We start from the raw sequence: 24,159 nt of genomic DNA, 5'->3' as shown, positions 1-24,159 counted from the left end.
TTTCAAATTTTTAGAAATCATGTTCACTACTAATTCCAGTTTTCCCTTAATTTGCTAGTTCTTTAAACTGCATTTTAGTAGTCTTTCATGAAGGAAGTGGTATAAAGTGACTTCATAAGTTTTCACTGAACACTCCTTTGTAGTACAATGCAGCAATATCAAGGACAGAAAAATAATCACAGGTACCTTTCTTTCTTGAGGCCTGCAATCTCTGAATCCCTTCGCCCAAGTTCTATCTGTACTTTCTCTAGAGCACCTTGCATCTTACTGTGAGAAGCCAGCACATTTTCTAACATGATTGTGACTTTGCAGTTGTCTTCTTTAGCCTCTGCCAATTGTCGCTGAAAGTTTCCTACCTAAAAGAAAATGAAACAAGACAAACACTTTTGATCCTTTCTGGTTACTCTTGTGTGTCTCATTACTCCTAGGAAAGAGGATATAAAACAGGAATGGTAGAACACTGAAAGGAATGACCAAAGTTACTGTGACTTTGAGAGAAAGAAAAGTAGACCCCAGATCCTACAGAAAACATGGTAGACTATTGTCATGACACAGCACACACATTAACCAGAGATAATGAGATCAACAAATTCTTAGGTTCAGGGGTGATCCCAGGTGGTATGCTTAGCTGTCTTCTGATGGGATTAGAAGAGAACTTATCTGAAATCCACCAAGATTATCTCTTTGTGGAAATGCAGGAGAAATTGGAAGCTGCTGAAGGAGGATACAGCTCACAGCTCTCTGCAGGGAGGCAAATCTAGTATGTGCTCTCAAGAAGTTTGGAATGTGGTGGATGAAGGACAAAGAAAATGTGGAAGTAGAATATTATTCAGTAATAAAAATAATGAAGTTCTATCATTTGTAGCAACATGGGTGGAACTGAAGAAAATTAAGTGAACTAATATCAGCACAGAAAGGCAAATACTATATGTTCTCATTATATGTGGAAACTAAGAAGTTGATCTCACAAAAGCATAGATTAGAATAGTGATTACCAAAACCTGGAAGGATGAGGGGAAACAGGGATGGAGATGGGATGGTTAACAGGTCAGGAGTGCAGCTAGATAGGAGGAAACACTCCTAATGTGGTAAGCACAGCAGGATAACTATGGTTGACAACAACTAGTTGAATATTTCAAAATGGCTCATGGAGAGGATTCTGAATGCTCCCAACACAAATAAATGATAATATCTAAGGTAATAAAGATGTCAATTACCTCACTCTTATTATTACATATGACATACATGTCATACAGAATGGCACAAATATATACAATTATAGTGTCTCAATTAAAAATAAAAATGTTAGAAAAAAAGAAGTTTGGTATATGACTTCTGTTCCCACTAGGCACACATCACAGGAATGTTAAAGAGAAAGTATCATAGTACTGTTATATCACATTAATGAAACCTAAATATGAAGGTTAATATTACCAAGGTCAGATGAATTTTAAAAGAAAAATTAGAATTTTTGATTCTTTTAAGACAGTTAAAAACACTGGAGTTACATAATATATCTTTATGGGAATTGTATAAAAACTATAATAAAGTTATCTTCTATAAAAAGAACTCTTCCTCTGATCAATCCTCATTCCTTTTACTAACGAAAACAAGATGATCAGGAATACAGCTCATGAAAGGTTTCATAAGCACTTCATCCTAGTGACAAATTTTCAGAAAAGAGGGACGCCTTGCCTTCTTGCTTTCCCTGTCCTCCAAAGCCTCCAAGTCCCCTTTCAACTTATGACTCTCTTGCAGGACTGCATCTCGACACTTCACAGCTTGGGATAGCTCTTCTTCATTTTTTTCAAGAATGGATTTCACCTTAATAAAAAAATAGAAACAATAAACAACTTTCTAAAACATGATAAATCAGTGATGATAATAAGATACATTACAGCCATTTAGAAACCAAACTTAAGATGCTTGATTAAATGTTTATTCACTATTATAATAAATAAATTACATCTTTATTAGCTGCTTATCCCTTTGTAGGAAACTGCAAAAATAACAAAATCTGTGTGAAAAAACACAGGCAAACGGAACATATTAGTCACTCTGCATGAAAACATAAGAATAGAGTAAGATTATGAAGCTGAAATGTAAAATAGAATAGAAACTGATTATCACTGAACAAACTTTTTTGAAAATGTAAATGCATAAATATAATGAAAGTCAAGACAAATAAATACTAACTAGTATCTATAATATAAACAAATAGAAAGATAGAAATATTAGAACTTTATATTTTTGAAACACTTCCAGTAGATCCACACAATCATTTTAGATATTATACTATTTTAAATATTACTTTAACAGGCACAGAAGTGTATGTCTGTAATCCCAGCAACTCGGGAGGCTGAGATAGGAGGATTACAAGGTCAAAGCCAGACTTAGCAATTTAGCAAGGCCCTAAACAATTTGGCAAGACCATCTCAAAATAAAATATTAAAGAGCTGGGGATATGGCTCAATACTTGAGCTCCCCTGGGCTCAATCAATCCCTGGTAGCAAAAAAACAAAACAAAACAAAACAAAAAACTAACACAACATCAAAAAAACCCTTTTTATCTCAAAATAATTACAGACTCACAGAATGTTTGGAAACTAATTGAAAAGTTCTTTGTAGTTCAATATTGAAACCAGAAAATTGACTCTGGTACACTATTAATATTAACTAGATTACAAAACTCAGTTTTCACCATTTTTTAACTTTTTATGCACCTATGTGTGCTTATCCCAGGGGTGCATGTGCACACATATATAGGTCTATGTAATCTGACTCCATACACTTGCTCATGTGACCATCACCATAATCAAGATCAAGAACACTTCCATCATCACTTCTTCCCTTCTGCTACCTCTTTGCATTTACCACCCCTCCAAACCCATCCATCCCCAGATAAACCTTAATTTTGTTTTCTATCTCTACAGTTCTGTCTTTTCAAGAATATTAAACATTTTAATATAATAAATACTTGAACAGATAACACATTCATATTCTTTTAAAACTCTTACTGAGGTGTAACTGACACAATAAGCTCCATATATATAAAGTGTACAATTTGAGAAGTTTTGACATGTATAAATCCTTGAAACCATAATAAAAATAGTGAACATTTTCATTATCCCACAAGTTTCTTTATGTCCTTTTGTAATCTCCCCCCCTTCATTTGTCCTGATTCCCCCACCCCAACCTAAGGCAAGCACTGATCTGTTTTCTGTCACAATAGCTCGTATTTCCTGGAATTTTATATAAGTGGAATCATTGTTACATACTCTTTCATAATTATTTTGAGATTGATTCAATTTGTTGCATTCATCAATAGTTTGTTCCTTTCTGTTGCTTAGTACTCTATCTATCTGGATATATCTCAATTTACTTTCCTATTTACCTCTTGGATACTTGAGTTGTTTTCAGATCTAAGCTATTACAAATAGAGCTGCTTGTGAACACTTGGATACAAGTCTTTGTATAGACATGCACTTTCATTTTTTACTGGGAAGCACTTAGGAGTGAACCAACTTAGGGTTCACATAGTGTTAGTATGCCTTATTTTTTAAAAAAGTACCAAAATATCTTCCAACATGGTTGTGCTATTTTACATTCCCATCAGAAATGTATCAGAGTTCTAGTTGCTCTACATCCTAACGCTCGGTATGATCAGTTTTCAAATTTTAGACCTTCTAATAGGTGTGTGATAATATCTCACTGCATTTCCCTAGTGGTAAATGTTTAACATCTTTCAAGTGCTTATCTATCATTCATATATCTGTTTTTGAAATATCTGCTCAAATATTTTACCCATTCTTGTTATTGGGCAATTTTCTTAATGAATTTGAGATTTTTAAAAAATACATTCTAGAGACAAGACCTTAATCACAACTGTGGTTTATAAATATTTCCTCCAAGTCTGTTGATCATTTTTTCATTTCTCTTAATGTCTTTGAAGAATGCACATGTCAATTCTAATAAAGTACAATTTACCACTTCGGTTCCTTTATTGATCAGACTTTTTCTCCCCCAGTACTGGGCATTGAACCCAGGGCCTTATGCATGCTAGGCAAGAGCTCTACCATAGAGCCAACCCTCTGGATTCCGCTTCTGATGTCAGATCTAAGAAATCTTTGTGTAACCCAAGATCACAAAGATGTCCTTTTATGTTTTCTTCTAGCTTTACAGTTTTAGGATTTACATTTATATCTATGATCCATTTTGAATTAATTTTTATATATGGATCAAATAGTTTTTATTTTTACATATGGATATCCAATTATTCCAGCACAATTTGTTGAAAAGACCAATCTCCTTGACTTTCAGTTTTATTAAAAATGAAAAGTTCATAAGTTAACTATTTGAATAGGTAGCATATTCACCTTATTTTTTAATGTACAAAAAGATAATGTGAAAAAAATCTCTCAGCTACAGTATCCTTCCTCAAAATTTTGCCAGCTTATTGATTCATTTTAGAGAAAAACAATGCATATACAAATAAATATGTATGTATATATTCTTTATCTCTCTGCCCTTTTGCATGAAAATAGTAAAATATTATCTTTTCATTTCTGAACCTTGTTTTAACCTAATAATATACATATCTTGAAGCAGATTATAAGCTATAGATACATATGATTTATCTAGCTAGTTTCTTATTGATGGAATTCTGGTTGCTTGCAGTCTTTTGCTATTAACCAACAACACTTCAGTAAGTAATCTTGTAAACAAGTCATGTGTATAAGCTACTAAATAAATATGTACAGAAAAATCCTAGAAGTTAAATTGTGAGGCCTAATTTTGTCATAATTATTGCCAAATTGCTCTCCATAGGAATTTGTACCACTTATGCTCCCAAAAGCAACCAAGAATGTCTTTTTCTCACACCTTTCTCAATGTGTTTATATTTCCTTAAAATTTAACCTGCGACATTTAAAATACTTTAACTTTTTCTGTAAGGATTCCAGAATAGTGCCCAACTCATAGGTTCTAAAAATCTACTGAATTTTGTTCTAGCAAAGAATACAAGGAAGAATACAGTTTTAAAAATTTTACCAGTGTTTTTAAGATATATGTACACACACACACACATACACACACACACAAAATGCAGCTAGCAAAACTATTTACACAAAGTAAACAGTAGTCTATTTCATAAGATCAGCTACAGTACTTTTTATTTTTAAATATCAAGTGAAGATGAATGCCCTAATAAGTTTTCTCTGGAAAGTATTTTCCAATGTTCAATTTCATGGGGATTCATGGATTAATGTATTTCTATTTTAAAATCATGATTTATTCAAGCATTTTAGCTCAAATGTTGAGATTAGGTAGAAATTTTGAATTTTTAAAAAATCAGATTTTACAAAACTCAATTGTAATTCAAGTCAAATTTTCTATACCCAAATGAAAATTATTTGACAGTCATGAATGGTTTCAATTTACATCAGTTTTTATTTGTGAAGAATCAATTTCCTTGTTGTTACTCATATCTTTGTATTATCTTCCTAGATCACTACTTTCTTCATTCTTATAAATCTGAAATTTCCCTAAGATTTTATTTGTGTTCTTCACTTACCAAATCCTGTTTAAGATAATTTGGTGATTCATCATTTAGTAAGGGTCTTGAGGCAAGAATGTCTATTTTGCCTTCTAATCTTCCCTCCATAGTTTTAATAGCATTCAAAAGCGTCTTTAGAGAGATTCTGGAGTCTCCAATCTCCTGAGACGTTCTCACAGAAGGCAGTGTAGGTGCAAAACTCACACGGCGTGCAGAGTTTGGAACAACACTGGGCAAACCAACTGTCGAAGTTCTCTCCTTTATATTATTTACATAAGGCCTAGAGCTTTCAAGGGATTTTGAAGACGCTGGCCTCTCTGGAGATTTCCTTTTTCTTGGAGGCATCACCATTTAAAAACAAAACAAAAAAATCAACTAAATTAAGCCTTATTTTTCAAGGAATTGTTTCTCTCGGAGAAACAGCAATAAAAAGAAGCAGCCACAATAAAAAATATGTTTGAAAATGTGTTCCTTTGCTTTCAGAATAAAGAGATCACACTGTAAAGTATGACTTAGTAAAGAAATAGGCCTTAAACCAAATTACCTGTAGGAGAGCGTATCTAATGAGGTCACTCTTACAACTTTGTGACCTCATCACTCATGGATACAGTCGGTAGCTAGAACTCCATGAGTATTCCACTGGAAGACATATTCTAGTGCCTTGGTTACAGGGGGTATATATACACAAATATTATAGACACAGAAATTTATACATGCTTACATCTAGAGTTAAATATTTTTTAAAATAATCTAATATACACATGGTAAATTTGTAATCATTAAAAGAACCACTTTCTTTTTGGTAACACATTCCTGGGTTAAGTTCTTCACTAAATGTTTTATATATTTTGCTTGTTTAACTTTTCTTTATTCATTTGTTGAAATGTTATGTGACCTATAAAAGATTTCAGCCTCAACAGTCACCTTTTGCTGATAAGAAAACATCTTCACTATTAATACCTCCCTTCAGGTGAGCTTCTGTCTGTTGCAGGTATACCTTGTTGGCACTGAGTTCCAAGTTTGCCTATCACTCACTCAAAAAACAGGTACTTGTTCCTTCCATCTGCTAAGATTTTTAAGGCTTAAATTCAAAAACCACTTCCTTTACAAAAGCATTTATCAATGCTTCCAATCATGATGATACTACCTATGAATGCTCATTAATATAAACTATATTTTTTCTGAAAGGCATAACTTTCTATTCTATAATAAAGTTTATTAAGTACATTCCTAAACGTCCTTTTAGAAGCAAGTTAAATGTCTTAATTCTGCTACGGCTTAGCAGAATCTTGTACATAGTAGGTGCTTAAAAATGGTTGTTGAATAAGGAAAGGATATTCACCTTTCTGGAGTTGTATGATAAGGTGAGGAGAAAGGCATCATACAATTTCTTAAAAACTAAAACGAGAACAGCAATCTGACAGCAATCAGTTTTTGAAGTTATTAAACATACCTGAGCATATTTGACCTCTAGAGCCTTATTCAGCTTGCGAAGATGGTCATTCTGTAAACTGGTTTCAGTAAAAGAACGCAGTTGTTCTTCGAGCTGTTTAACTTTTATCTAAAAGGAAGATAGAAATATAATAAGCTTCATAATTTTCAAGGATAGGGGGAGATGTGGTAAGTTTTGCAAAAAATTTACAGAGGACACTTGAAACTTAAAAAAAAATCTTAAGTTTTTCTAATCATGCAAAGAATTCTATTTCAACACAGTTAAAAGTATAGCATAGCTATTTAAATGTACTGAGATTACTCATTTTGTTTCTGTTGCTCATGGAAAACACAAATGGATATGATGTATAAATTTAACATTGAGATTTTATAATTAATATATTTCAATTTTAAGGGAATTTTGGTACCTGGCATTCAAAAGCCTTTGAATATGGTAATTAGAATTGTCAATGTGCAAGAAGTAGAAATAGTCTTGTGTTTTACTGACAAAGAATTTAAAAAGTTGAATAACTGGAATTCAACTCAATTATATTTCAAAACTAACCCATAAGGATAACTATACATTTTTCTCTTTAAAAATTATTTTCTGGGATAAAAATCATAAGCATATACTTATAAATATGCAAATTCTCTATTTTTCCATATTTTCTTTCTCTTAGCCCTCTTATGTAAAAGAACAATTAATGTTACTGAGCCTATCCCTGAATTAGGAAAACATTTATCCATATTTTTAAATTTATAAACATTATTTAATTTTTTCTTGATATTTTGTTTGCTAGTGGAGAACAAACACCTTTTTGGCTCTAGCTACTAGGTTTTTGGAAATTGTTAAAATGTGAGGGCTAATATTAAATTATTTTGGAAGGGTAGAAGAAAACTTTGTCACAGGAAATCTCTTTTTTAAATTTTTTGTTGATTCATAATAGTTATACATAACATTAGGATTTATTCTGACATAATTATAAATGCATGGAATTTGCTCTAATTAAATCAGTACTTTACTTACCTTCCCTCTCTTCCCTCCCTGTTTCCTTTATCTAGTATATTGATGATCTATTTTATATTTTTTAAAAAATTAGTACCTTCTGGGCATACACAATGATTCACTGTAGTATATTCATAAAATGTAGTATATTCATATAAGTTAGGTTCAAACATTCTAAGTTTCCCTTATCCCGTCCCTCTCCTCCTCCTCAATCCCCTTCTTCTACCTCCCCTCATCTTTTATTTTGATGGAATACCTCCCCACCCCCCGCCTTCTCCCCAGTTTTAGACGAGTTTCCACATATAAGAGAAAACATTTGACCTTTGACTTTCTGAGTCTGGCTTAGGAAATATCTCTTATTTCATCAGTAGGATCCTTCTTTCTTTCACCTTTGTCAGTGTCTGCCAATCTTTTCCCACAGTATAACAGTATAAAATGTGCTGTGGCTCTCCAAATCATTAGTGAAAATTAATCATGGTTTTCACTTAAGGATCAGAATTAAAATGATATCCCTAGTACTGATCAACAATTATTTTCATTTTAAACATAAACTGCTGTTAGCCCACAGAACCCAAGGAAAAATGAGCTGTGTTTGACTAAAAAGACTTTCATATTTGCCTCTCTTTTATATGTGTATGTGTGTGTGTGTGTGTGTGTGTGTGTGTGTGTGTGTCAGTGTTAGTTGGCAATGGACCTTTATTTTATTTATATGCAGTGCTGAGAATCAAACCCAGTGCCTTGCATGTGCTAAGCAAGTGCTCTGCCACTGAGTCACAACCCCAGCCCACTGTTTATCTCTCTTCAAGTAATACAAAGTCCTAGTCCCCAATATTATTTAGATAATTCACCCTACTTGAGCCATGAGTGCCCAATAAAATGCCTTGAAACTGCAGACAGCATGGTCTTATTTATAAAGCACTTTTATGTTTATATGGAGTCTCTCATTTGGCAAAAATTAACTCAGGACATTTGCAATGGGAAGAAACAGAGAAGGATGGGTCAGAAGCAAATAAATACTGCTGCCTCTCAGAGGTCTGGTGTTTCTGTGATCATTAAAATCCAAGCAGTTTCTAGAACTACCTTTATTTTATTTATTCATGTGGTGCTGAGATCAAACCCAGTGCCCCACGCATGCTAGGCAAGTGCTCTACCACCAAGCCACAACCCTATTCCTAGAACTATCTTATCAGTGCAGTCTCAGGAACAGAAGTAATTTAGGTCAAGGTCATATCACCATATTGTTTTAACTGTTCTAATTATATATATATAACTAAATATATTAACACTATAGAAACTATTAGATAATTAAGAAATGGAAAGGAACTTTCCTTTTAGTCTGTTTTATAATGCAAATATTCTAAAGTGATACAATTAAAATTCCCAGGTTTTTTTCCTTCAATACACATTGTAAATTCAAAATAAAGTAGGACATACCTATAACACTAGCTTATTTATAGTTTCAAATGAGCTTCTGTGTTAACCCATTAAGTCCCAGCATCCCACTGGTATTTTTATATGGGGGCCTACATATGGAATGCGGGACATAATGGGTTTAAATAACAGCAATGGTCAAAGCTATACATTTTGACTAAAAGTATGAAAATACATTCAACAAACTGATAATTTCAGTACAGCATAATTTTTTTCTTTTTAAGGCCCTTATCGAATATTCATATAATGGGACAACATGCAACCAGCAATGCAAACTAAAGAACCACCACAACAAATAAGAATGAAACTCACAACTGAAATGTTGGGTTAAAGAAGCATGACATTAAAAAGTATGTATTGTGTATATATAAAGTGAAAGTACGGGTAAAACTAATCTTAGGTGTTCGAAATTAGGATGGATAATTACCCATGTGGGGGATAGTTATTGGAAGAAGGTTCTGGATGTTGGGAATGTACTGTTTTTTAATCTGAATGCTGATTTTTAGTTTGTGAAAAATTCATCAGGCTGTATCCTGTGTTCTTTTGAGTATTATATTATAGTTCAAGAAAAAGTTTACTAAAACATAAAACAAAACCCTTATCTGATCTGTAAGTTCACATTTGTAGTTGCTTACAGGGCCAGTCTGCTAACATCTTAGAATCCAGGTGGTTGGTGCAAATGATGGAACCAATGGCAGATTATTGCAAGGCTAAGGGACTCAAATTGACACATTTAAAAATGATTTTAAAAAGTGTTGGAAATCTTTCAGACATATATGGTAATATCCCATCTACCCACCATTCAAATTAAAATAAAACATTACCAGATCAATTGAAACCCTATGGGTTAGGTGTGTAGCTCAGTGGTAGAACACTTGCTTGACAAACTCCAGGCCCTGGGTTTGATCCCAGTATCTCCCGCAACACACAGACACACACCCAATTCTGTAGCACATTCTTACAAATCTCCCCCTCCATCCTAGAGTTAATTACTATGTTGGATTTGGTGGATTTGGTGTTTATCATTCTTAATTTAAAATTTTCACTAGATATGTATTTCTAAATAGTATTTAGTACGAGATTCATCCATGTTAACGCATGCAACTCTAGTGAACCTGTTTAATATATCTGGTACATACGCCAATTTTAAAATTTCAAGAGAAATTTGACACAATCCAGTAAAATTTAAGATACCATATGACCAGTAATTCTAAGAATTATATCTAACTTAGATAATCTTTTGGATATGAGTACATGAGACATGTAGAATTATTTGCAAGCAATTGGAAACAAGTCAAATATCCATCAACATAAGATTAAATATTTTGTGACATTTATAATAACAGGATACCATACAACCCTGAAAATGAAATTCAAAGCATGTTTAAATATGAAGTGCAGTATAAATTAACACCTAAAATAATTTATTTCATTATCAAATCAATTCTGAAAAGGTATTCTTTTACATAATATGAATTCTATGCAATATTTTTAATGCAATTGAGAGAGAACGCACAGCAAACTAGTGTTTTGACTATGTTTCTTAAATTATTTTGCATTAGTTATGGGCAACAACAGCACTTTCCCTAATGTCATGAAGTCAGTGCTTTTAGAATATGTCAGCTTAAGGCTTAAAGCACCAGGGCCTGAAGTTATACAGTTGTAAATAATTATGCTTAAAGGCATCACAGCCTCTAAAACATTAATCAAAAGCATATAAATAGTAGACAAGTAGTCTCTTTTATTAGACTAGTGATATTATTCAACAAGCATAGTTTATATCCACTGCCTTTCAGATAGCCTCCATTTCTGGGTCTTATCTTGTCTGCTAACCCTAAGGTAAACCCCTTAAGCAGGGCAGGATGGGGTTAATGCTGACATGTTTGACAAGCCTCTAGTTATATTGCTATCAAGTCAGTTCTACAGTTGCCAAGCCTAACTGGGGTTCACTTCAAATATTCAGTCATGGCCCTCTGCTATGTTTGCACACTGGAATCATCTGGGGAACATTAAAAAGTATTGGAGTCTAGGACTAGTCCCTAAGATTCTGACTTAGTTACTCTGGGTTGGAATTCTAGTCATGGGGATTTCTCATTCTTACATTTTATTAAGAAAAAAATTAAACATACAGAAAATTTGACTGAATTTTACTATGAGCATGTGTTGGTCCACCAACAAAATTCTACCATTAGTTTTTTTTTTTTTTTTACTTATCACATATTTATCCATCTATCATTCTCCATATCAATCCATCAATCTATTTTTTTCTAGGATGCATTTAAAAGTAAATGGCAAACATGACGCATGTTCCAGATCTCAGTATTTAAAACTCTCCCTAGGTGATGCTGATGGCTTAGAACCATTGACGTGGACTTCTGTGTTTCCATTACAGTGGGTTTAAGACAGGCTTAGTCACAAGTGTAGCAGGCTTCTTGCCCTGTGGGTGCCATGGGGGCAAAACTCACAATCAGAAAAAGAATAGTCCCATCACTTTCATTTAAGTCTATTCTATTGTCTCTGAGGTCCAATTGTCAGAGTTATTTCTTTTTAGGAATGTTTTATAAAAATTTATAAAAACAAAGAAAGCGTAGGATCTCTATATTCTCAATGAGTGATGAGGCATAAAATAACTACAATAAGTCTTCAAATCATCACAGAATTTATAATGATTTTCACTATTTTAGGCTTCAGCATTATATGATTGGTATGTGAACAGAAGTCACCTGCGTATTAATTAAGGAAGCAAAAAACAGGGATGTTCAAAGACAACAGAATTAGAAAATAGAGCTAGGTCTTCTCAAAATCCAGCAATATTTGGTCTGAGAATTAGTATCTTTAAAAATCAGATAAAATATGAAAATAAATCTCATACCTGGAGTTTTCCCTTTTCATAGGCCAGTTTATTTTTACTCTCAGTAATTTTTCCCAAGACAGTTTCCATTTTCTGCCCAGCAAGCTGATAATGCAAACACAGGTATCAGTACCTCTTGGCATAGAAAGGAATAATCATTTTCCTTAAAAAAAGTATGAGTACCCTTACTATTTCTATAGTAGTAAGATCAAGATTCATATTTATTTTTTACTGCTGTTTCTTAGTGTTTCTCTAGATATTTGGTCACAGCGCTAACAAGCAACATAATAGGAGAGTGATAATTAAAGTGAAGAGCCGGAATAGGACTGAGGCTCAGCGGTGGAGCGCTTGCCTCACATGTGTGAGGCCCTTGGTTTGATCCTCAGCACCATATAAAAATAAATAAAATAAAGGTATTGTGTCCATCTACAACTAACAATATTTTAAAATTAAAAAAAACAAAAGTGTAGAGCCTTAAGAATTTCAGAGTTTGTTGTTCTTTGTACACTGTTGTCGTAATTGTTGTTGTTGCTGTTATTATTATTATTTTGCTATGTCAGTTATTTCTTTTTAACTGTGATCCAAGCCAGATACGGTATGGTTACATCCGTTACATCCGTAGTTGCAGGTACTCTATCACCAGGGGTACTCTACCACTGAGCTATATTCCCAGTCCTTTTTTTTTTTTTTTTTTTGCAGTGCTGGGGATCGAACTCAGGGCCTTGTGCTTCAAGCACTCTGCAGACTGAGCTATCTCCCCAGCCCCTCCCAGTCCCTTTTATTTTTTATTTTAAGATAAAGTCTCACTAAGTTGCCCAGGTTGGCCTAGAATTTGTAATTCTCCTGCTTCAGTCTCCTCACTTGCTGGGATTACAGGTGTGTGCCACTGCACCTTGCTATAACTGTTTTTCAAAGATTTTTAAGAAAATACTATGTGTTGCTCCCACTAAGGCAAAAAGTATTTTTCTAAAAGCATTTAGACCACTCAACCTTTGGTTTCAAAATAACCTTAGGGAAACGAAGACTGTTATCAATAATATCATAAAATTAGTTAATCACAACTAACATTCTGTTTATGGAAGATATATGGTACTGTTTTTCTATTTTGGAAACTATGATCCAAAAATCTTCCCATAAATGAAACATTAGAGTTTAGGATTATATTTTGACCAACTCTTCAGCCACAAATAAGTTATGAGAGGTCAATAATATTATAAAAATAAAATTACAATAAAAGCTTAATTATTTAAAAGTTTCAAGTTCTATAAATTAAGGTTTCCCAATGTGCTATAAAGTATACAGCATATTAAAAAAAACCAAGATCTAGAGTCAACCTACAATATGATCACTATAATATTTTATATATGTGTGTGTGTGTGTGTGTGTGTGTGTGTGTGTGTGTGTGCGTATTTCTTTTTTAAGATGGACACAATACCTTTAATTACTTATTTTTATGTGGTGCTGAGGATCGAATCCAGGGCCTCATGTGTGCTAGGTGAGCACTCTACCACTGAGCCACAGCCCCAGCCCTGATTGTGATAACAAATATTGAACATTCAAAAATCACTTATCTTCTTGGAATGTGGAAAGAATTTTTTTTTCCCTAATAATGTAGATGATCTGGATCTCCCGTAAAAGATGTCCAGGAATTTTTTAAACAATGGCACTTTTTTCCCCCCTCAATAAAATTCCCTTTTATGCAAAGGCATAAAGAAATTCCATTAATCTTTAAATACACTTTAGAGATAATAATTTCCCCTTTTTGCCACTGAAGAGAATGCTAATGTAATAAGTGAAAACTATATAAAGTAAAAATGTGACAACATTTGACACAAGTTCACTTATTTAAATATCATAACAAACAAAAAGACTTGTTACCAGTTGCTAAGGCACTTACTTAAATTATTGTTTACAAACTATTTAAATAGACCCTATACTTTAATCAATGGGAGACTGGATATTAGCAACCACTTATATGAGTGAACACATTGGGTTCTGAGTTGTAGAAAGTAGAACTGAGACTAATCTTTGCTTAAACAGCCTTGGTAATATAATATTAAAGATGGTTACTATAGAGAGTAAAACAGAAACTGGAGAATCATCTTAGAAACAGCATACAAAGAAAAATGTCAATGTTTAAAATATACATTTCAATTCAGGAACACAAGGATATCACTCCTTAAAAAAGTGGGAAGCAATCATAGAAGAATTATCTTAAGATATGAAAGGTAGGTTGGCAAGGATCCACAGTGCCATGGTTTGGATGATCTGGAATACTTCCCAAAGGTCCATGTATTAAAGACTTGGTCACCAGCTAGTGGCACTAATGGGAGGTGGTGGAACCTTTAGGAGGTGGGAGTTAGTGAAGGAAAGTTAGGTCACTGGGGGAGTGCCCACTGAAGGATTACTGTGACTCTGGTCCCTTCCTGTCTCTTTTTGCTTCCCAGTCATGAAGAGGTAAGCAACTCTTCTGCCATGATGTACTGACTGCTACAGGCCCAAAAGCAATAAGCCAACTAACTGCGGACTAAAATCTACAAAACGGTGAACCAAAATAAATCTTTTCTCCTTTAAGTTTATTATCTCAAGTATTTTGTCATAATGATAGAAAGTTGACTAACACAAAAGAGTAAGCCACAAACCACTTTCTAAAAATATATACTTTTTTCTTTCTGTGGTGCTGGGGATCAAATCTAAAATCTTATGCATGCTAAGCAAGTGCTCTACCAGAGTCACATCCCCAGCTCTAAAATAATTTTTTGAACTATAAAAATTAATAGAAGATGTTGGAAGAATATACAAAATGAATGAGATATTAGCATCCTGGTAAAGGTACTTTATAAGCAGAACATAAGCAAGAATTTTAGTGAAAATATGACATATGCCCCAGCAGATTGAACCAACTTTGACACTTGTACAAGTGTATACTGTTATCCTTTAAAAAAATAAAACATTAAATTCATTGTTTAATTTTCAAATCATTAAAGTCCTATTTACATAGGAAAGTACATTTCTATCAGGTGCTACTATTTAAAAATGTATATTTACAACCCCAAAGAGAAGTGGGGAACAGTCATTCAACTTGAGTTCAGGAATAGTAACTTTCCTACATTTGGATCTGTTCTTACTGTGGTTCCCTGCTTAACTGCCTGTGGTAATAGACTTAAATTGCATTATCACTAATGGCCAAAATGGGGAAAAAAAAAAAAAAACCCAAATATTAGAAAATGTGAGAGAAAATGGAGAAAGGATAATATTGCATGTTAGGCCTCATGGTGGGTAATGCTTATAAGCCTGGCCTTGTCATCTCTGTACTTTATTTGATCAATGTTTCCTAATATGTATTAGGAATTATGCTAAAATAAGGGAATATTAAGGTGAGTAACTTCTGTTTGTGCATTAGAAGAGAGTGAAAGTAGATGCATAAAGAGGTCAGTTTCTATTCAGTGTGGTAATTATTCTAACCTTCTCTGCATTGAAGGTCATTAGAGGTTAAGAACTTGCCCCCAAACTGAATGGGTTGCTACTAGGTCTGCCTGAATTCAAGTCTGTGATGTTATACAAACAACAAACTCTCGAATGTGTTATCTCCAAAAATCATTAAGGGGTTATATAAGAAGACACCTCTTCTTAAGAATTTCAAGTTTTAATGCTCATGGAACAAAAATTCACTGCCAGTATTAGATGGCAATAGGTTTAATGATATTGCTAAATTAAAAAAATAAATCCCGAAATTTCAAATTTGTTCCTCAGACTCATAAAACCAATTGAAACAGTTCTGGGTTGGCTTATTCAGAGAAACTTCTTGTCTTTGCAAGCCAGAATTGAGGTGTGAGTGATTACTGGGAAACCTTAATCAAGAATTGTGATCAGCAGGCAAGAAGCAATTTTGACTAAATCACTGGCAGAATCTGTCAAAAACACTAATAGTAAGGTATGACCATAGGCCTGCTCACTGGCAGCGAGGTCAGGGAAGAATCAGGCAGTGAGATGTTGTCTTCCAGATGCACCAAAACCATAAACCCAGCTATATAAACCCAGCTGAAGCCTGGCCAACAGGCAAAGGACATTGTTGAACCTTGAATCCTGGGTCAGGGAGGTTGGTCTGAGATCATCCCAGAAATTATAGCTGAGGATCTTGTTACTCCATTAGGCACTTAAGGCTTTTTACCCTGGGACAGTTCAAGACACATTAGGTTCAGCTACATGCATTACATGTATTAGCTTACTTAATCCACAAACCACTTCACAGTAATAGTATCATCTTCATTTTGACAGAATAAGAAACTGAGGCTCTGAGAGCTTAAAGATCATACTTAAGGTCACAGGCAAAATTAAAAACTAAGCTTAAAATCCATGAAAATATAAATGATTTACTTAGTTTATATAAATTCTTCTTAGTTGAAATAATCAGCAGTTTATAACAGTCTTAAAATTTAGTTCATATAAGACTCACATCAGGGCTTTCTATGAAATTTTCAAAAATGATTTGCATGTTATAAAAGCAACAACTAATTCCTTTTCAAGTATTCAAAAGCACAAAAATTATTATAAGGAAAATTATTAACTTCTTAACAGAATGATCATCTCTTTTAAATTCCCTCTACTTAGAGATGTTTTAAGAATCCTACCACTTATTTATAATTAACTGACATCATCAAACATCTTTTAGAAAACAGACATATTACTGATTGCCTAATGGAGGAAATTGACAGGGGAAAATACAAGCATGATTTATGAGAGAGAAAATATTTTAAAACATCAGATATATGTGTGTTTTTTAGATTATAGATCATGTGTGTAGGTGGTCGTTTAGTAACTGTCTTAAATTCTTATTTTCTTAAAATCTTCTATTGTTTGAAAACTGTAGCTAACTTTGCCATATTTATCCTGTTATTTAGGACTTACGATATTACTAATACACACACACACACACACACACACACACACCAGAGAAAACCTATCTTCTGACTTCTGATTTTTAAAAAACTCAATAGTCATTATTTTCTAAACTTAGACTGACCTTTTTATACCCACCCCATGGTATTCAGAAGTGACTCGCTGAATTTCCAGGGAAGCCATTTGATCTGCCAGGTGCTTATTTTCTTCTACTAATGTCTGCAGATTTTGGTTTAATGCATTTATGTCTTCCTTTGAAAAATAGAAAAGAAACTATTTATTCCATACCCATAAATATCATCTTATTTCTAAAATGACTGTTGTAACTTGTGTGAATGTTCAAGTAGCTTGTGCGAATGTTCCCCTGCCTCTAAGTGTGGAGATTTAATAAGTCAGTCTGATAGCTCTCTGATATTTTAAACAATTTGTTTTTCTTTTCTTTTCAATTCTTTCTGCTTTACTAGTTGTCTTCAGTAGGAGGATTACTCCAAATGATACAGCTTACCTTTATTACAAGTGGAAGTCCTTGTGGTACTTGGTATTTGCTTAATGATTAATTCAAGTTTATGAATATAGATGCAAAAATCCTTGATGAAATATAAATAAAATGAATCCAGCAATATTCAAAAAGGATATAAGACCTAAGTGTTTATCCTGGTAAAGTTAGTTTTATATTCACTATAAATATAATTCACCACGTCAATAGAAGAAAAACCATATGACCATCTCAATATAGAATAAGCATTTCAAAAAAATTAAACACTGATTCATGATTTAAATATTAGCAAACTAGAAATGAAACAATCACTTCTACCTGATAAAATGTACCTACAAAAATCCTACAGTTAATCATTCTTAAAGGTGAAAGATTACCACCTCCCCCTGCCAAGATTGGGAAAAAGGCAAGTATCTCTGCTCTCACTATTTCTATTCAGCATTATAAGGAGGCCACAGCTGGTGCAATAAAGCAAGAAAAAGTAATAAAAAGCATTAATATTGGAAGGTCAGAAATAGAGAGCTGGGGATGTAGCTCAGTGGAAAGTACACACCATGTAAACAATAATTTAAAAATACTGAAATGACTACACTAGTATTAGACATTAAGATTAAAAATTGGTGAGAGAAATGAGTAATATTGAAAAAATATACTCCCATCCAGGATACTTATAAAATATATTCATTTAGTAACAGAGTCCAAAAATACATGAAGCCCAAAATGACAGAGTTGAAGGGAGAAATAACTTACTTAAACATAGTTGGAAACTTCAATATCTCACTTTGAATAACTGATAAAACTACGAGATAGAAGATCAATGAGATCAATGAGGAAATAGAAAACTTGTTTAACACTATAAACCAAATAGATCTAACAAGACCTCTAGAGAAAAATCCTCCAACAAGAGCAGAGTGACACATTTTTTAAAAAGTTCTCATGGAATAGTCTTCATAAAGTAACTCTCAATAAATTTAAAAGAACTGAAATGATGCAAAGTATTTTCTCAAACCACAATGGAATAAAACTGAAATCAATAAAACAGGGAAATCTGGGAAATTCAGATGTACAAGGAAATTAAACACATTTCTAAAGAACCAAAAGGTTAAAAAAGAAATCTCAAGGGATTAAAGAATAATTTGAGATAAATGAAAACAATATAACAAAATTCCTGGTAAGCAGCTAAAGCAGTACAGAGAAGGAAGTTGATAGCTATAAACGTCTATATTTTTGAAAAAGGAATACTTCTCAAATCAATAACCTAATCTATCTTAAGGATCTAGAAAAAAAGAACAAGTTAACCTAAAGCAGACAGAAGGATGCAAATAATAAAGATTAGAGCATAAAGAATAGAAAAACAATAAGTAAATAAAACCAGAAGCAATTGGCTAGGTTAACAAAGAAGAAAAAGAGAAGACACAAATTACTAAAATTAGCAGTAAGAGAAAGGACATTACTACAGAATGAAAAAAATAATAGTAATAAAGGACTATTCCAAACAATTGCATACCAACAAGTTAGGCAGCCTAAATGAAATAGAAAATTTCTTAGAAAGATGTAATCTATCAAAACTGGCAAAAGAAAAAGAAAAATCTGAACTACAAGATGCTAAATCAGCAATAATTTAAAATAGGACAACAAAAAAAATCTCCCCACAAAGAAAAGCTCAGAACCAGATGGTTTTCAATGAGAAATGCTGCAAAATACTTGAAGAATTAACACCAACCACTCATAAACTCTTACAAAAACAGAAAAGTGCACTTATCAAATCATTTTAGGAGGCCAATATTATTTTGAAACAAAACCACAGACATAACAAAAGAAAAGAAAGCCACAGAACAAAATCCTTATGAATACAGAGGCAAAAAAACCTCAACAAAATTCTAGAAAGCCAAATTCAACAAGATATAAACAGCCTTATTCATCATGAAGTTTATCTAAGGTTCATTAATGTAAGCTAAGAATTTAAAATGAATATAAGTGTATTCATCAATTTTTTGTCATTGTGACAAAATACCTGACAGAAATCAACTTTAAGGAGGAAAGATCTATTTTGGCTCATAGTTTGAGAGGTTTCAATCCATGCTCACTTGGCTCCATTGTTTCTGGGTCTGTGATAAGGCAGGACATCACGGCAGGGAGCATGGGTGGAGCAAAGCTGCTCACTTAGAGGCAGCCAGGAAGCAGAGAAGAGGTGGGAAGGGACTAGGAACAAAATAAACCCTTCGCAGTCATGACCCCATGACTGTCTTCCTCCAACTAGGCCCCATTTTCAAATGTTTCCACCACATCTCAACAGTGCTGTCAGCTGAAACCAAGCCTTTAGCAAATGACTTTCCAAGGACATTTAAGACCCAAACCTTAAGCTTTAATATTCCATAGTAACAGAAAAAAAGAAAAAGCCCACAAGATTATCTCAATGGACTCAGAAAAACTATTTGACAAAATCCAGCAAACTTTCATGGCAAAAATTCCCAACGAACTAAGAATAGAAAGGATTTCCTCATTTTCATAAAGGGCGTTTAGAAAAAAAGAAATCATATGGCTAACATGATATTTAACAGTAATGAGCTAAAAGTTTCCCCTAACATCAGGAACAAGACAAGGATGTCTGCTTTAAACCGTTTCTATTCAACACTGCACTGGAGGTTCTAGCCAAGGCAATTACACAAGATAAGGAAACAAAAGCAGCAAAATTTGAAGGAAAAAAATAAAACTACCCGTATTTTCTTCGATCTAGAAAATACACGAATATACGACATACTGTATTAAGACTGGAATAGTTCCCAAATTGACCTACACAACCAATGATTCCAACTGCCTTTTTTTTTTTTTTTTAACTGTGGATTGAACTCCTCAGGGGTGCTTTATCACTGAGATATATCCCCAACATTTTTTAATTTTGAGACAGGGTCTTGCTAAGTTTCTAAGGGCTTCCTTCGCCATGGTACTGAAGCTGGTCTCAAATTTGTGATCCTCCTGCCTTAGCCTCTCAAATCACTGGGATTACAGGTATGCTCCACTACACCTGGCACAGGAAAGCTGATCCTAAAATTGATATGGAAATGCAAGGAATCAGAACAGCCAAAACAATCTTGAAAAAAACGAAATTAGAAGATTTGCATATCTTGATGTCTAAAATTCCTACAAAACTATAGTAACTGATACTGTATGGTACTGACATAAGAAAGGACAATATGAGAAAACTGGAAGTCCAGGAATGAAGTCATACATCTATGATTAATTGATTTTGACAAGGGAGCCAAGACAATCCAATAGAAAGAATGATCTTTTCTGTGAATGGTGCTAGATAAATGAATATCCAGAGGTGAAATTATGTACTCTCTCATACCATACCATACATAAAATTAACCCCAAATCACAGACCCAAATGTAATAAGTAAAACTAAAAAAAAATTTTAAATAAAAAAAAAAAAAGTATTAAAATCTTTATGACCTTGGATTAGGCAAATATTTCTCAAAATGATAAAGTCACCTCATGACTTAGCAGTTCCACTCCTAGGATATTCCTAAGATGATTGAAAATATGGGTTATGAAAAATTGAACATGAATGTCCACAGAATTATTAATATCTCAAAAATGGAAACAACTTGAATGCCCATCAACTGATACATTTTTAAAAGATACTAGAACAATGAGCTATCCATCTGAAATTAAAATAAACCTTGAACTATACCTTATATGATATGCAAAAATTAAGCCAAAATGGATATAAAACCTAACACTTTAAGACTTCTAGAGAAAAATGAATAATATCTTGGTCATCTTAGGACAGGCAAAAGCTTCTTAGATATGATATAAAAAAATATGCTCCAGGGCTACGGTTGTGGCTCAGTAGCAGAGCACTGGCCTAGTACGTTTGAGGCACTGGGTTCAAGTCCCAGTACCACATTAAAAACATAAATAAAATAAAACTATTGTGTCCATCTACAACTAAAAAAAATTTTTTAAAGAACAGTCCATAAAATTTTAAAAATTGATAATTCATCAAATTTAAAACTGCTACTCTTCAAAAGAAATCATAAAAGAAAATATGACATATCTGGTAAAAATTTGCATATATACAAATAGTAAGAATGTTTTTATTTAAGAATATGAAAATATGTGTTAAATCTCAGAAAATACGGTAAGAAAACAAATTAAAAATGAACTAAAAATTGTTTGCATAGATGCTCCAATTTGTAATGTCAAATAAGCATATGAAAAGATACTATTATTAGTTATTGGAAAAACACAAATTACAATTAAGATGATAATACATTAATCTGTGAACTGAAAATATCATGTATTGGTGAGAATGTTGTAGAGAATCTGGAACTCATAAATTCCTTGTGGGGATGTGAGACTATATAGATCCTTTGAAAGACAGTTGAGTATTTTCCTATTGTATTAAACATATAGTTTGAAAGAATCCAAAATCTAACTCTTGATATTTACTTAAGAGAAATAAGAATATATATGCATATATGAATATTCATAGAAGCCTTATTCTTTATTGCAGACTCTAGAAATAACCAAATTAATTTTTAAGAACCTAGAAAAGGGTACCTTGGAAGGATCCAGGATAGGTGAATAGAGGTGCCCTGCTAACAACTGCCACAGGGAATCAAGACAAGAAAGGAAAAAATAATTTCTAGGACTGACTAGGGAGAATTCTAGAAATCAGAATGGAAGTGATGAGAACCTAAACAGTACAGCGTCAGAGAGAAAATCTAAGGAAAGGAAAAAGTAAATTGCAACTTTGACCTGGGCTCCCTGGCCAGGGGTGGGAGTTGGGAGAGATGGTGTGGGAGATTCTCACATTTCCAGAAAAGTACCAGCAACCACCATCATAACAGCAGACCAACAGTCCTAACTACAAGAGAATTTCACAATCCTCACAGTTTGGGGAGCTGGCTGGTCTCAGATCAACTGTTCTGCTCCAAAGAAAGAATTTCATATAGGGTCCTCCCAAACCCCCAGAATTCAAGTTGGTAACATTCTGTCTTAGAGGCCAGTAGCTGGTTCCCTGACAATTTCTTGGGCTGATGTGTGCCTCCCAGGGCAGAGGACAGATCCCACAGTGTCCCATAGCTTTATAACCAATGGCTGCCAAAGTCACAAGCTGTAGCTCCACCCACATTCACCCCCAAGAACTTGGGAAACTCTTTTCCTCAGTCTAATAACTTGGGACTATGACAGCTAGTACAAAACCCTGGCGCTATATGTGCCTGTCCCACAGGACCTGGGGCGGTCCCATCCATGCGCTATAGCTCCAGAATCATGGCAACAAATACCACAAGTCACAGATCTACCAGCACTCACTCCACATGAATTGGGGACAGTCCCATTAGTGTCCTCTAACACCAAGACCACAAATAACAGAGCCCCAAGACCTGGCACCACCTGCATTTGCTCTATGGGACCTAAGAAGGCTTTCTTCCACCTCCTGAGCCTCTGAGATTATGGAGAGCAGTAACTCAAGCCCCAACATCACCTGTATAATCACATGGAAACTAGAGAGGGTTTTCTCTACAATTTATGACCATAGGATTTCTTTAGGACTTGGAGAAGGTCCCATCCTCGACCCTCAGCTCCAGAAAAGTAACTATAAGTGCCACAAGCCCCGCCAACTGGGATTGCAGCACAGGACCATGGGAAGTTCTTCTCTGTGCCCCCAAATTCAAGTCCATGGTTGTTGGTGCCACAGACCCTGGCATCCCGTGTGCTCACCCAAGGAGACTTGAAGAGGATATCAACCCATCCCATAATTCCAGAATTTGTGGCTGCTAATACCATAGTTCCTGACATCTCCTGCATTCATTCTGAAGAACTTGAGAAAGGTTCTATTCACATTCTGTGGCTCCAGGACTGTGACTATTAGTGCCACAACGCTTGGTGTCACCTGTGCTTGCCCTGTGGGACCTAGGGACAATTATGTCTACAGCCTGTGCCACTAAAACTACAGAAGCTGCTGTTATAAACTTCAGTGTCATTGGTAGTCAACTCTCTGGGGCCTGAGGACACATATCTTTATAAGCATACATCCATTCCATAGTCATACAACTACTTTCAAGAATGACTGAAGTCTAGACTATTGTGGCACTCATACATACTACTGATATCAATTGCAGCTGAACATCACTAGCAGACTAGATCACTGTCTTTAGGCAATGAAGACAAAATATATAATCTTGAAAATACAGTTGAGGAGAGAAGATGTTAAGAGACCATGAACAGAACTTTAAAGAAATATGGGATAACCTAAAAAGACCAAAATTAAGATTTATCAGGACAGATGAAGGCTCAGAGATACAAACCAAAGGAATGTACAATCTTCTCAATGAAATACTGTCTGAAAAATTTCCAATCCTAATGAATGAAATGGAAAATCAGATATAGGAGGCATACAGGATCCTAAATATACAAGATTACAACAGACCCACATCAAGGCACATTATTATGAAAATGCCTAACATACAAAATAAGGATA

At 33.9% G+C, this 24,159-nt stretch overlaps 1 protein-coding gene across 1 annotated transcript in view; it reads right to left on the bottom strand.

Moving 5' to 3' along the window:
- Ccdc150 (coiled-coil domain containing 150) overlaps positions 1-24,159 on the bottom strand; it is a 113,917-nt gene that overhangs the window by 25,569 nt on the left and 64,189 nt on the right. Inside the window, exons 14-18 of the mRNA XM_047546435.1 lie at positions 17,311-17,424; positions 12,295-12,378; positions 7,008-7,115; positions 1,696-1,824; positions 187-356 (exon numbers count right to left, since the gene is read on the bottom strand). Coding sequence (XP_047402391.1) covers positions 187-356; positions 1,696-1,824; positions 7,008-7,115; positions 12,295-12,378; positions 17,311-17,424 — 605 coding nt within the window. The remainder of the gene's footprint in view (positions 1-186; positions 357-1,695; positions 1,825-7,007; positions 7,116-12,294; positions 12,379-17,310; positions 17,425-24,159) is intronic.

This window comes from Sciurus carolinensis, chromosome 3 (assembly GCF_902686445.1).
Source record: "Sciurus carolinensis chromosome 3, mSciCar1.2, whole genome shotgun sequence".
NCBI lineage: Eukaryota > Metazoa > Chordata > Mammalia > Rodentia > Sciuridae > Sciurus > Sciurus carolinensis.
Note: the sequence above shows the minus strand (reverse complement) of the source record. Positions and strands in the feature narration are given on the sequence as shown.